General features: G+C 44.0%; 2 protein-coding genes across 2 annotated transcripts in view; both read right to left on the bottom strand.

Annotated features, from left to right (window-relative positions):
• HVCN1 (hydrogen voltage gated channel 1) overlaps positions 1-984 on the bottom strand; it is a 6694-nt gene extending 5710 nt beyond the window's left edge. Inside the window, exon 1 of the mRNA XM_008926679.3 lies at positions 795-984. The gene's annotated coding sequence lies outside the window, so the exon portion shown is untranslated. The remainder of the gene's footprint in view (positions 1-794) is intronic.
• Positions 985-2698: 1714 nt separating this feature from the next.
• PPP1CC (protein phosphatase 1 catalytic subunit gamma) lies at positions 2699-9196 on the bottom strand (the record flags this gene model as incomplete). The annotated part of the gene is made up of 6 exons (XM_008926680.3): positions 2699-3937; positions 4383-4517; positions 4900-5123; positions 6093-6197; positions 7777-8007; positions 9055-9196. Coding segments are annotated over 6 exons (927 nt in total), but the record flags the coding sequence as incomplete, so codon positions are not given.
• Positions 9197-14497: the final 5301 nt, after the last annotated feature.

The following is a 14497-nucleotide window of genomic DNA, read 5'->3' as shown; positions in this document are numbered from 1 at the left end:
AGCGAGTCCCCCCATCCATCCCCGGGTCCGCCGTCCATCCTCAGGGTCCCCTCATCCATCCCCGGGTCCCCCGTCCATCCTCAGGGTCCCCCCATCCATCCTCGGCGGTCCCGTCCGACATTTCCCCTTTCCGCAGCTTTTCTTTTTTCCCCCGCTGGGGAGCTGCCGAACAGGAGACGCCGCCGGATGGAGTTTAAACTTTTTTTTTTTCCACTGTTTTTAAACTTTTTTTTTTTTTTTCCTGCCCGACACAGCGAGCAAAGCTCCAGGACGGTGGGAAGTTAAATCCTGAGTCTCTGCCGAGCTCAGAGCGCGGCTGCTGAGCAGGGACACAGATCAGTCTCACAAAGTTGGTGGAGGTCCAGGGACTATATGAACATAAAACCCAGGAATCAGGCCTGGTTTAATCTGCCTCCATTTATAGGCTCCTGTTTGGTCAGAGGCCTCTTCATGTTTAGGGTTCCTCTCTGGCTTCCAAAAACAAGCTGTTTTGGAAATGTCCTGAAAAAACCATCAGCTGTGAAAAGCACCTCTGAGGCATCTCTGCTACAACAAATCAAATATTTCTGATTTTCTCCAAGTAATAAACATCTCTCCAGTTTTGCACTTTTAAGAACCCCAAGACCCTTTTGGGAAGGGTTTCCTCCCAGAGAACACCTAAAACTTTTCCTGGAACCTAAGTATTTTCTAGCACCTCATCCCCATCCTTCTCCCTGGGGAATGAACACAGGTAACACCCTCCTGGAACTCCAAATGCCCCATCCCTCAACCCTCCCCCCAAAACACCCACTTACAGAGCTGAGCAGAGAGGAGTGGGACAGCAAAGGCACAGCCCTGGAGCCGCAGCAGGGAGGTTTGTCCTGGGGGTTTCCAGCTAATTTGGGCATTTTGGTCTCAGCTGAGTCCAATAAACACCAACACAATCAGCCAATGGTGGAAGATCTGCACCTGAGAGCTCTGCAGAGCTGATCCCCTTCTGGGTCAGGACTGTGGATTTTAAGGAGAAAACCCCACCAGCTTCTGCTTCCCTATGAGGGACATGTGCCCAACCTCCCCACCCCATGTTCCCGGAGACCAGAACAGGTCTGAACATCTGAACAGTGCAAGGAAAATGGATGTTTTGTTGTTGAAGTGCTCCAGCCTGACTTGACTCCAAGCTGAAAGCCACAACAGCCCTGACACATCCCAAAGCAAACCAGGAACAGGCAACGGTGACCTGTGTGGAAAAACAGCCTTTCCACAGCTGGATGGCAATGGGGACACTCTTTATTTTGAAGAAATTAGAGGAACATGTCACTGAGTGATACCCAAAGCAAGGGAGTGCCTCAGATCTTACCACTCTTTCCAGAGCACAAGACAGGGACTGAGGCGAACTTGGGTTTGTCACAATCTCCAGCTACCTGTATTGTTATGGAAAAAAAATCAGGAATCAGCATCTACTCCTCCTTCTGTCCCTCCACTGATTAAACAACCCAACCCCAACAAACGGGCATAAAACATGTCCCTGAGCTGTCGATCACAACCTGCAGTGGGATCAGCAGCTCCTTCCCTTCCCAGCCCTGCAGTGGGACAGGATCCATCCACCTCCACCTGCACCCTGGGAAGCTCGAGGTGCATGACCCACCCCCAGGGAATGCAGCTGGGCAGAGAACACAGCCCAGAACTGGCACCTGTGTCACTGAAACTGCCTTTGAGGAGAGAAAACAAGTCATGGAGGACAAAGGTGTGACACAGCCAGTGCAGCAGGGCTGGGGAGTGAGGGGCGACCAGGCACAGCCCAACTCACTACAGCACTAACAGACCACAGGACATTGTACAAGGAGGGAGAAAAATTACAGAGCCCCACAAGGAAACCACAAGTGTGATTTAAAAGGTGAAAGTCTGTGAGAAACTATTAACAGGTGATCTGTGACACGTGATAAAAGGAGCTCATCGTGGTTAGCAAGAGGTTTTTGATTAATTAGCTGTAGAGGGAGGGGGAAAAGGTCTTCAGAGCAGGAAAACAGCTCTTTGATTCAGAGAAATACATTAAAAAATAAAATCATTGGCTGGGTCTGGCCAGAAAATGTATTTGTGTCAAGAAAGTCCCACTCAATCTGAACATGGAGGGGAACTGGGTGGGACAGCAGGACAGAGCCATGGGGGATGTGAGCTGGGCATTCCACAACAAACTGGTTCCTCAGGGGATGCAGCAGCACTGCAGCTGTTGTGGTGCTGTGAACAAGCCGCCTCCTCTCAGTGCTGAACATCCCACAGCATTTTCCACAGGGCCACAAGGGACCCAGGCTGTTCTGGGCACACACCTCACCCAGCAACACCAACCACCCGTGGCAGCCGGCCCACACCAGCACTGATAAAGTTTACCCAAGTTCCCCATTTCACCAAGAACTCAGTTCTCTAATTACGAACCAGAGGAAAATGATCTTGCCCTCAGCTCTACCCCTCCTCTCAGAGCAGCACTTGTGTTCAAGGCCAGCCCTGCTCAGTGCACACAACAAGGAACACGAGCCCAGCGTGGCCTCCCACGCCGTGTGCGGTGCCGCGAGCACAGGCTGTGACAGCACCAGCTCTGACACCGCTGTCACCAACACGTGTCACTGGGGGAGCTGCACCCCCGGGGGGGTCCCAGAGCTAAACCCAGCATTGCTGTTTAAAATCCCCCCTCTTGCAGCTCGGACAAATCCAAACCGAGAATCCGTGGGTTTCCAGAACAATTTATTTCTCTAAGTCAGGCCCTTGGAGAGCAGGGCCTAGGTTGTGATAAACCAACACGGAGAAGATTTAACAATTTCATCATTTAATAAGTGATTTTCACTACATGGTATTGTACACTGTCATCTGTTCAAAAAAGATCAACAGCTTTTAAAAAACAAGATTCTGTGAGAGATTTATATAAACTGGTGATCAAGAGTAACACCTCTGGTTGGCTTATCGAGTTTCTGGGTTTCTTTGTAGAACAAAGTCTTTAGGTTGAAATGCACAAACCCCTTCCAGCAGATCCTGAGCCATTTCTGTCACTCCCAGAGCCATTTCTGTCCCTGCCCTGGGACTGCTGTCTCAGCACTACGATCTGCTCCATGGAACACAAGGAAACTGTACAAATGTGTTCACTCTGAGCATGGACAAGTGTTTATGTGCTATTTCCAGCCAGGACTTCCTTTTCTCTCCAAGAGGAAGGTGTGGATGGGAAGCCCGGCCAACTCGGCAGGGGGGTCGTGTACAAACGGGTTTCTAAGCAAACTTTGGCTTCAGGAAAGAGACACAAACACTTAAAATAATGGCTTTAATTGTCATTTGAAGTATAAGGAGAGGACCGTGTGTCTGAATTAAATATACATCCTACCAGTGATGCTGGCAAGGTTGAAGGTTATTCCTAATGTCAACAGCAATAAAAACTAGAGACAAGACAGTAAAAGAAAAGCAATCCCTTTAAAACAAAATTTAACGTAAAAAAAAGTTCACAGTGGTTTGTATAAACAGTATGTAATCGCTGACAGGAACAAATCTCTACTCTCACAGCACACGAGTGCCCTCTTTAGATCCTAAAGAACAAGATTTACACTACTCATGGTACAGTCCCAGCAGCCGTGCCTTACCCGGCTGGCAGGGGATGCTGTGGAGCTGTGCTGCTGTAACACCGACAAAAAGGGGACTTTGAAACTCTTTTCCTGGGAGGGACAAAAGTCTTTCATTCGCTGTTACAACCAGCAAATGCCATTCATCAAATGGAAAAGGAAAACCACAAACACGTTATCTATTTTGAGCAAGCTGAACAGCACAACATGACAGGTTTAAAAATGGAGGTTATAGACTATGATACAAGTCCCAACAAGGCAGAGCCAAGTGACTATTTCTTGGCTTGTTTTGTGATCATACCCCTGGGAGGTGTTACGGGTCTGCTGGAATTGGGCTTCTTCTTCTCTGCAGGTTTCAAGATCTGAAAAGACAGTGGGGTCATTTAGCAAAAGGCTTTAGCTGTTTTCCAGTCAAATTTCCAAATTCAATAATTCACTCAAAGGTGTTATATGGGTCTTCTGGACAAGCCTAAACGTGCCCAGAATTCCCTCTCTTTCCTGCTCTGAGCTAGGCCAGGGCTTGGAGCAGCTGATCCCAGAGCCCACACTAGTAGGACCAGGCTGACAGCCAACAGCTTTGCCTGGGTGATTTAATTCCAGGGTAAAACAGTTCATCTAATCACACCAGCACAGGCTTATCACATTTTTGAAGACGTGACTGCAAACACTGCCCTGTCTCCATGTGATAGCTGTAAAGACTTATTTGGAACTATTATTGTTTTTTAACAATAAAGCACTGATGCAAAATTCCACAAATTTAACATGTGACCTCACTAACTAGGAGGTAAAAACGTTTAGCTACTGTACCTGGAAGGAGCACATTAGTGTTTCATCCACACTCATCATGGCACCCGCGTTATCAAATTCTCCACAGTAATTTGGGGCAGAAAAGAGAGTTACCAACTGCCTTTTTGCAAAAAACTCGTATCCGTCTTCAACAACCTTTAGAGAGAAAAGCAGAAGTGTTAGTCTGGGCAGATTCTTCCTGCCAACGTGCAAAGCAGCTTTACCAGAGGATGTGTTTAAGGAGCATGAGTTCCAAACTTTTACATCAGAACAGGAACATCACAAGAACCAGTTCAGCAACAGAGTCCATTAGCATTGAGAAAACCCTTGTTCAAGAGTCACAGTTTTTATGCATTAAAGAAAAATGTTCATTACAAGGGCTGTTAAACACTGGGACACATTCAGAGATCCTCACAGATATTTACAATTTGGTTGGACAAGACCCTCAGCACCTTGGGCTGAGCACGTGTGTGCAGGGCTGGACCAGGTCCTCCTGAACCTAAACTGTTCTCTGTTTTAAAGTACAAAATGACAATACCTGATGAGCTCTACATATGAGATCCAAATCATGTTTATGGAGAAACTTAGCAACCACTTCAGCACCAAAAGTGAAGGACACTCCTCTGTCATTTTCACCCCAGCCCAGGACATCCTTGTCAGGGTCAGACCACAGGAGGTCACACAGGAGACCTTGGTCTGGTACATCAGTGGGCCGCATGATTCGTCTGATCTGCTCCATCGACTGCAGGTCTGGTGACAAACCTGTCAGAGGTAAGACACACACACACAGAGTCCACATGTCAGTCCAGCTCTGCTCTGCAGGACTGACGTGTTCCTTCAGGACAAAAATACCCCGTATTCCGAGTGATTCACCGCTGCCATTTTATGCAGTTCAACGGCGACATTAAACTGGCATTTTTTTAATCCTGTGTTTGTTTGAAGGCATTTGTAACAGAAGACAAGTCACTTCCTAGGAGATTTACTGGAAGCAAGATAAGCAAAGCCATTTCCATGTTTTACAGGATTACAATAATCTCAATAATATTGTGCAAGTGTCTGATAAAAGAGCTGTTAAGTAAAAGAGGCATTTACACCAGAAATCACAGGGTATGTTTACTGTGATGATCAGGCCTAGTAAGATGAAATACAGTATCAAGCCAATCTCACATAGTTTTTCACTGATGTGTGTCCCTGGGCAACTGTAATGGCTGGCAAGTGATAAAACATTTAAGGTGCAGTGTGTATTTTAAGCCCTCAAAAAGCTGCACGGAGCAGGTATCACAAGGCACAAGCCCATCTGTACAAATTAAACCTGCCAGGTCGTAGAGGGCTTTGAGCAGCCTGACCTGGTGAAAGACATCCCTGCCTGTGGCAGGGGGTTCTACTCAGTGACCCTCAAAGGTGCCTTCCACCCCACCCCACTCTGATTCAGAACAAACTCCTAGTCAGAAGTCTACAAAGCTCTACAAGGATATTTTACTCTTAAGGAGAGTCCATTAAACACGTGTTTTAGTGGAAAAGGAAAAGCAGATCATTGTGTCCGAGGCTACAAAACTGCCAAGCTCTGTGATTCACAAAACTGACACTCATCAAGCCCAACCCTTCCTCCTACAGGGGCCAAGGAAGAGAAAAATCCCTGAAATTTTGAAGCTTCAGCAATGTAAACATGAAAATGCCACGACTGATACTGAGTATCCAGTTCCTCAAGTATCACCTAAGGACACGACTTACCCCCGTGACAGCAGAATATTTTCTCATCCACAATAGCTGCAATTGGTAAACAGTTAAAACAGTCTGTGAAGGTTTTCCACAGCTTAATATTGTATCTTCTCTTACCTAGAAGAGATTTGGGAGAAAAAAGTCAATATGTTTTCTAACACCACAACCAACCTAACATGGCTGCCTTAAGTTTACTGAGACTTGCAAAAGGTCAGCACAAAAGCCTATACACAATTTATCTTCTGACACCCACTGACTTATTTCATTGCTTCAAAGACAGTTGCAAAGGTCTCTCATTGTGGCAGAGCTCTGAGAACAGCACAAGTCTGTTCAACTGGATGGCATTCTCCTGTTGGCAGCCAGGCTCTCCAGTCCCAATTTTGCTTTGGAAAATTATCCCTTGGAGAATTTCAGAAAATCTTGCCATTTCCTTCAAGGGAAGACAGCAATTCTTGAAAAGCAGATTTTTTTTAAAATTCTGCTTTACCATATAAAGTCACTCTCAGCAAAGAAACGGGACTGAAAAACGAAACAGGGACCGAAAAACGAAATTGCTACAGTTTTACGAATTTCAAAAGGACTCTCCCAACAGATACAAACCCTGAACATTTTTCGATCTATGACTAAGCCTGTGATTAATCTCTGAAATACCACACACATCTTTGTTTCCTCACTGGAGGAGAGCAAGACATGGAGAGCACATCTTGTAAGCTGCAAGCCAAGTATGTCGCACCACACAAGTTGTGACGTGCTTCAGCGCACAGTTAATTTAACAGTATCATCTCCTCTATATCATCTGGATTAAGTCATATCCTTTGAAACATGAACATACATTTCTATTTCACAGCAAAATTGCTCGTTCTGCTCTGGTGATGTCTCTGTACAGCCCCCATCAGACCCGCCCCGCAGAGCCAGAGCCGGTGACGGCACAGCCACACCGTGTGTGTTCAGAAGGAGCCCAACGGTGCCAAAGAAATACCAGCACTTCCTCCATCCCCAGGTAACACTGCTCCAGGTAACACCTCCTGCAGCTGAAGGCACCTACTGACACACCAAGGAGCTGGTGCTCAGTCCAAGCACTGTCACACTGATGGCTGCACAGCTCTGCCCTGTTTAGGAAAGGGGACACCGGTTTTGGCCAAAGCAACAGCACACGGTACAGCAGGGCTGTATCCAGGGAAGGGCCACGGCTGGGGGTTCTTTTTTAACACTACAGTGTTACAGGTGTTAATAGGAAATAGGTGTCAAGCACTGTAACATAACCACAGCAAGACCAGCCCTCACAAGAATACAGCACCACCCCTCAGACTGAAAGAAAGAGATGAACTGTTGTGAATAGCACATCAAGTTACATTCTCTCATCTCTCATTAGATGACCTTATCTTCTGAATTTTACCACTGAGAACTGTTAGTTAACATAGCAGCCAATAAATGAAATTACCCAGTTGGTTGCTGATTTGTATGTGAGGATCAATTACCCAGTTGTTTGCTTATTTGTATGTGAGGATCAGACTCCCAACAGGATCAGGGAAAGGACACACTTCCCTTCCTAAAATGGGTTAATGGCCCCTCTAAAGAGCACATGAGCAGGGACACTGCAAATTCAGAAAGAACCATCTACCTCTGCAACACCGGCCCCTCCTCCCCTGCTGTCTGCAGCCAGAGAGGCTGTTACTGTAACACCTCTGTTACTCACATTCATCATAAAACCCATAAATTCTATTGATGCTGGCACATTCATGGTTCCCTCTGAGGAGGAAAAAATTCTCTGGGTATTTGATTTTGTAGGCCAACAGAAGACAAATTGTTTCTAAAGACTGTTTTCCTCTGTCAACGTAATCTCCAAGGAACAGGTAGTTGCTTTCTGGTGGAAAACCTCCATATTCAAAGAGTCGGAGCAAGTCATAGTATTGCCCATGGATGTCACCTGCAACGAGATTCAGACACAGCACAGAAGTGACCCTTCACTACATTCTCTGATTTATTCCAGAGAAAATTACAGATGCTTCAGAAAGAAAAAAGCTTGCAGTTACATGCTGCCCATGATGTACTTAAAATTACAGTAAATATATGTAAGATCATCTCATTTTAAGTTTGACATCTATGCAATGCAATGGTTAACAGCACAAAGAAATAGCAGGTAGCTACTTAAAAATGTTCCCTTGTATAGAACAAAATGAAGGTTCCAAGAAACCAACTGTGTTTTCTGGAAACAGTAATTCAAATTCTAGCAGTGAAGCTGCATCAAAAATGAAATTGGTATTTCTGCCTTTGGTTTAAATCATGGGTTTGTTTCTGACAAGCAGAATGCTAAATCATGATTTTAGACTACCCATGTTATAAATATTGAACAAGCTGCTTCAATTTGAAGTAAGTCCTCAGTGTTAGAGTAGGATAAAATACTGTTTGTTAGAAGCTTTCAAAAGTGCATTTACTGAGGCTTTTATGTTGACATTCTTCATTCTTTTAGCATAAGCAGACATGTACGTGTGTGCAAAATGAGCACTGCTGTCTGCAAGTGTGGTGAAACCAAACTAGAAAGTAATTCCAAGAAACAGGACAGAAATTTAAGTTTGCAGCAGGATTTTAAAATATTGTCAACGCTGTACAGCAGCTACAATAAACTACTGCAGTTCCTCACTGTTTCCCCTTGTTCAGAATGGGCCAAACGTTATTTAATGGATATAGAAACTCCTTTCCAAAACGTCCTGTGAATCCCTTCCCCAAGACCTGGTGAAACTGGACCAGTTACTTTTTGGGTTTGGAATATTTTGGTTCCTGCATCAACTCCCACATGTTACCTCCTCCCCATTCCTCTGCCCTAGGTATCCAGCAGGGTTTTATTTTCCCTTTTGCTACAATTACTTATTAGTTCCACTGTTAGTAAGTGAAAGCAGCATCCAGTATTTGTTCTCTAAGGTCTGCATTGACCTGACACACGCCCAAAGACCAAACCAAAAATCACAGTACTCACCACAGATTTTCAGGGGAGCTTCAAGTTCTAGCAGAATAGGCTGACTCAGAAAGATTTCTCTGGATTTCAAGCACAGTCCTCTAATTTCATTCTCTTGGAGTTGCACGTTTTTGCCCGGTTTTGATCCTCGCACTGTCAGAAGGAGTCAGAAGTCAGTTATCAAGAGCAGCAACACCCCCAGGGTTATGTTAAGAGCCTGACTAAATGCCAGTGTAGCCCTGAAGGAGAAGGTACCAGGGCAGGATGAGGCTGCTGAGGTGAAACACAGGGCCCTGCTGCAGGGAAAGGGGAGCGTGTCCCTTCCAGGTCTGTGTTACTTTCATTTAACAGAATTCATGGCTCAACACTTCCCCCCTTCAATGTCACATTTTAAATATCAACGTGACTATATGTATTTTATTCCTTTAACGAAGCAGTTACACACTTGAAAGCTGTCTGAACCTGAGAAAAGGGCGAGTGCCATTCGATCAGCACAGCACAGCTCAAATGTGTGAGCTCCCCTAAACCAGCACAGCACCCGGCCCAAGAGAGGGCCCACAAATCCTGGACTGCCCCGTTCTACCTTGTGGATGCAAAGGTGGAAGATAAAGGAGCACATGACTGGAAGGCCATGACTATAGTTAAGGAAACAGTTTTGGATCACAAAGACAAAACATCTCTCCTTATCACTGCCTTTTGAGCACAGTAAGACAAGTGAGCAGATCTATGGCCCAGCCCCAGGCCACTTCACCCTCTCAACTCCCCTCCTTCACACCCCTCCATTATCTCTTCAATCTCCCCCACTGCAACAATTTATAATAGTTGGTTCCCTTTTATGTACATTAAAGTTTCCTGCTCTGGACAAGGACACCAGACTGGCCTGAACAAGTTTCACCCCCCCCCTTTGTGTTGCCCAGAAATATAAAGGACATTTCTACAGCAGCAACTATGGCTCAGATGGCACACAAGAGCATTTATCAGGGTTAGGATAAGACTAAACAAAAACATTTCTGAGTATGCCATTAGTGGTGAAGATTATTTTTATTTGGCATCAAAACCAGAGACAACACACAACACTGATAAAGCTGAAGAGGAAAAAAAGCAGTAAGAGCAGCAGTCATTGTCCACAGTGTAACCCACTGGTTTAGCTGTATCAAAGCCAAAGGAGCTGAGAACTTGAGCCTCAGCTGCCTGGAAATGCTCTGCCAACACCTCCAGAAACAAAATCACTACACTGGTAAGGCTGCCCAGTTAAGGTGACTTACTGTGAGCAACTCCTATTGCACTGAGACTGAAGAATCAATGCCCCATCCAAAAAGGTTTGATATTTAATTGCAAAAAAAGCAAGCAACAATCCCTCCAAATACCTATGCAGTATAATCTTCCTGAATTCCTAAATAACCTCCTCCCCAGCTACCATTTCAGCCTGTCTAACCCCAGTGAGAGATGTGGAAGGTGCAGATGACTCAAATCCCTGTACTGCCACTGTGGGCCTTGTGCTGTGTGGAGCCAAGTGAGAACTGCAGCAGGAAGGGCGGGGGGTGCTCGGGGCATGTTTTGGGAACAGCACGAACAGACACAGTTGTGTTCCAATGTCTCATTAGCACAGAAGCTTCCGACTTCTACGCAAGCCCCTGATCAGGAGCAGAAATCATTGTTCAGCCAGTGTGGATCTTACCCAGACCATGAATAAAATAATGACTGTGCAATATCCATACATAAAATCAGATACAATCCCTACCAACCCTACAGTGTTACTGCTAAAACAGTTCTTCCCCGACTCCCAGAGACCTCAGGTACGGCGGCACCAGCTGCCCTACAGAACCACAACACCCTAAACCACACAAACTGTCCTCAAACAAGCTTCCAAATTAAACCTTAGTTCAAATTACAACGTATACTGACAGTGACACGATTGTAGGTCAAAAGTCAGGGCTTTAACACTGTTATCTCTCAAGCAATACGTGCTCCTTTATTCTTCCTTGCCCACCACTGACATTCCACGCCGGCACTGGAATTACCACTGCACTTCATGTCTTCCATTAAAATATCCCAAGTAATGAAGCATAAAAATGGAAGTTAAATCTTTGTCACAGCAGTTTATCACGCATGAGGCTTTTCATCTACACAGTCATTTTTTCATCCATACAGTAATTTTCCAATGACTCCTGAGCAACAAGCAAGTCACTCAAAATGCCAAATATCCAGAAGCTATAAAGAACAGAAATTTTTAGAATTAAGTGATAAGCTCGCTGAATTATGAATGTAAAACTGATTTCCCCCTAATCTTAAATTTTACCAGCCACCTTTGTTTTCAAGATAATACAATATATTTGTATTTAGTTTTACGAGAAGCCAAAAATCTGATTTTCCATGATTTTGGTCATGTCAGAAATTGTTAAAACTGAACCCTGTATTTCACATCCATAAATTAAAAAGTACAAAATATTATACAGACTATGTAATGCACTGAGTCACTAAAGCTCATGAATAAAGCATATGCATTAATTTTTGCTAAAGATTAAATGAGGATCTGAAAACTGTTTCAGACACAGGTTTTCTAAGTTTCTTCAATACATTTTCGTTGAACTGGTATAATCCTCATGCTGTTTTAGTCACCTGCTTCTGGAAAACCGTGACAAGATGAAATGGTGCTCTGCTGCAGTTCCCAAACTCAGCAGGACAGTTTGGTTCAGCTCTGCCTGCCAGTGACATTGTCACCACTGTGTCCAACAAGGAACTGGCACAGAAGAAATGAGTGTGTTCAATTCCTTCTAACATTGACCTGTATATCCTGAAAAGCTGGGAAATAAAGTGGGTTTGGCTTCAGAAGAATTGAATATGCAGAACTGCATGTTGGTTTGAGGAATCTGTATTTTTAGTGCAAAGATTTTCTCGTCCACAATGAAAGAGCTGGCACAGAAATGCAGGATGTTTAGTCTAATGACTTCTTAAAAGGTTTCTCTGAGTCTTCAAATTACTCAGGCCCTCTAAGAAAGGCAAAAATAATATACTATGAAAAATCTGTTTTTGTTTACAGTTTCTTTTCTCTGCTTTGGATCAAAACAAGGCAGCTTGCAGAGACCAGACAGTAGGATGCTAATTGACAGCTTGGTCATAAAGTCAAAAGAGCAGCTCAATAGTCCTGTACGGGCACATTTATTCTTTCAATGCATAAAAAATAACCTCTCAGAAACAACAGTCTGGAGCTGACAGTGAAACAAGCTAAAGATTAATCAACTGGGGAAAAAAGTCAGCCCATTTCAAGTAGTATTTTATTTGTGTCTGAACAACTGCTGCAGTATTTCCAGACAGCAAAATATTCCCACCCTCTTTTAGGCAGAGACGCTCCTGTTCTTAAAAATAATTTCTTGGGAGCCTAAATTTCAGTGTCCAGTCTGGGCAGTTTCCTAACAAGTAAAATCTTTTCTACTGTACAAGTATGAGAAGTTTTGGGAAAATAAAGCTCTCCACTGGATGGAAAAGACTACAGAAAACATCCCTCCCTGGAACCTGGAAGATCTCTGGAGAAGTACTGCCGAGAACACAGGTTCCACTATTAAAACTAATGTTGGCTTCCAAGACAAGGACAAAAACTGCCAGAAAACAGCAACAGATACCAGCTCTAAAATTAGCGTATTATAAATGGTGCAGTACGGCAGGCGCCCAGCAGAGGGGGAACAGGAAGGAAAAGGAAGAAGAGCGAGAACTTAGGGCACCCCTGTCATTTTGGTGAGAGCAAACAGAGCGAGTACAGAGCAAGTACAAAGTGTAGCTGCAGCTGCCAGGAGTTACAACACCACCTGACATCCAGGAGAACTGTTCTACATTTCCTTGGGAAGGATAAATGGGTCAGGAATGACTGCTGTAGATCCCACAGAGCACATCCATGCAGAGCACAGACTCCTACCCCACCTCCCCTCCCTTTTCCAACACTCACTTTGGTGCCACAGTCCTTTACGTCACTCAAGGTTATTATGAAAGGGATGATAATTAGGAAAGTATTCGAAAATAGCAGAAAGTTCAACAATGCCAGAAATTTCAGTGATCCAAACATCTCATTTCCCTTCAGTACTGCATTAAAAGAAGCAGCTGAAAAGCTGCCAATTGAAGTGAGAAAACTAACCTGTCCTACAGAAAACGTTTTAGGGAAAACATTCTATCTGCAGGTCAGTTAATTTTTTTGGCTTATTAAACAAGTCTCTCAGCTTTACCATATTTTACATTATAAGATGCCTGCAATCCCAGTGACATTTCCAAAAATACTGCAGGTTGGTTTTAATCTTTTTAGCAGCTCCCAATGACAGTTTCACAGTCAGTTTTGCACCACAGGCACAAAGGGAATAAATAACTTGAAAGTGGTTGATGTAAAAAAGGTTTTACTTTACTGCAGGCACTTCCAGCTTTGATCAGATCACTTCAAATTCAAAACTGAAACGGAAAAGCAACTCCTCTGTAAAAGCCTCTAAAAAGAAAAAGTTCCAGTCTGCTTTCTAGTATGTCAGAAGTTCACAGCAGTGTTATCAAATGGAAGATTCTGCATGACTGCAAATTTTTCATCTTGTAATGTACTTCCCCATGCAGACAGATGGAGAGCAACAGGTCACAAACACTGATCACAAACACTCAGAGATGACAAATTCCTCCACTTCACTGCCTGGGCAACAGCACTGAATTTAACAGACTTATTTGAATCCACGGCACTGATAAGAATCTAACCCTCAGTTCTGGAATTGAGAGTTTCTATTCCCCACTCTTAGAAACTGCTGCACCACAGCAGGAAACAATTAACATTAAGCTACACAAACTATGGAAAATTATATGTTTAGAGGTCAAAAAGTGCTTCTTGTCTACGAGAAACCTCATCACAGCATCCCAACTCACCTACAAGTGAAACATGAGACATTTCAGGTTCACATCTCTGAGAATCAGACTCCTCTCTCAGTACACAAAGCTGAAGAACAAGCAACCCCCTGCAGACCCAGTTAGTGCTGTATTTAGCAGAAAGGTGAAAAAGAATTCAGAGAACTGTATTTGTAAGAAATGGTCTTCTCTGTTGTCAGCAAAAGTTTATCCATGTTCTTTAGCTCAACTATTTTTAATAACTCGATGATAATCTTCCCCTATTTAAAGCAAATTAGAGAGAGTATGTCCTTGACAGCTCTACAACGGGCTTTACTGGGAATAGAAATCTGTGGGTGTATAAACAGAAATGTTTGAGGATTTAAGAGTCTTTTTGCTGATTTTAGTGCCCTAACCAGGATTTCAGCTTTCAGAATGGCTGCCACCATTCTATCCTTGCATGGCTTTCTGCAGAGTAGCCTCCATTCATTAGTTAGTTTTCCCTTAGTGCTTGCAGAGGATGCAGCACAGGAAAGATTTTCAGAAACACATTTCAACTTGGGTTCACTTATGTCTGCTGACATTACTGTTATTTTACCCTGTTTTTCATTGTTACCATGGT

The sequence above is a fragment of the Manacus vitellinus genome, unplaced genomic scaffold (assembly GCF_001715985.3).
Source record: "Manacus vitellinus isolate BGI_N305 unplaced genomic scaffold, ASM171598v3 scaffold_31_pilon, whole genome shotgun sequence".
NCBI lineage: Eukaryota > Metazoa > Chordata > Aves > Passeriformes > Pipridae > Manacus > Manacus vitellinus.
This window is presented reverse-complemented; position numbering and strand designations above follow the sequence as displayed.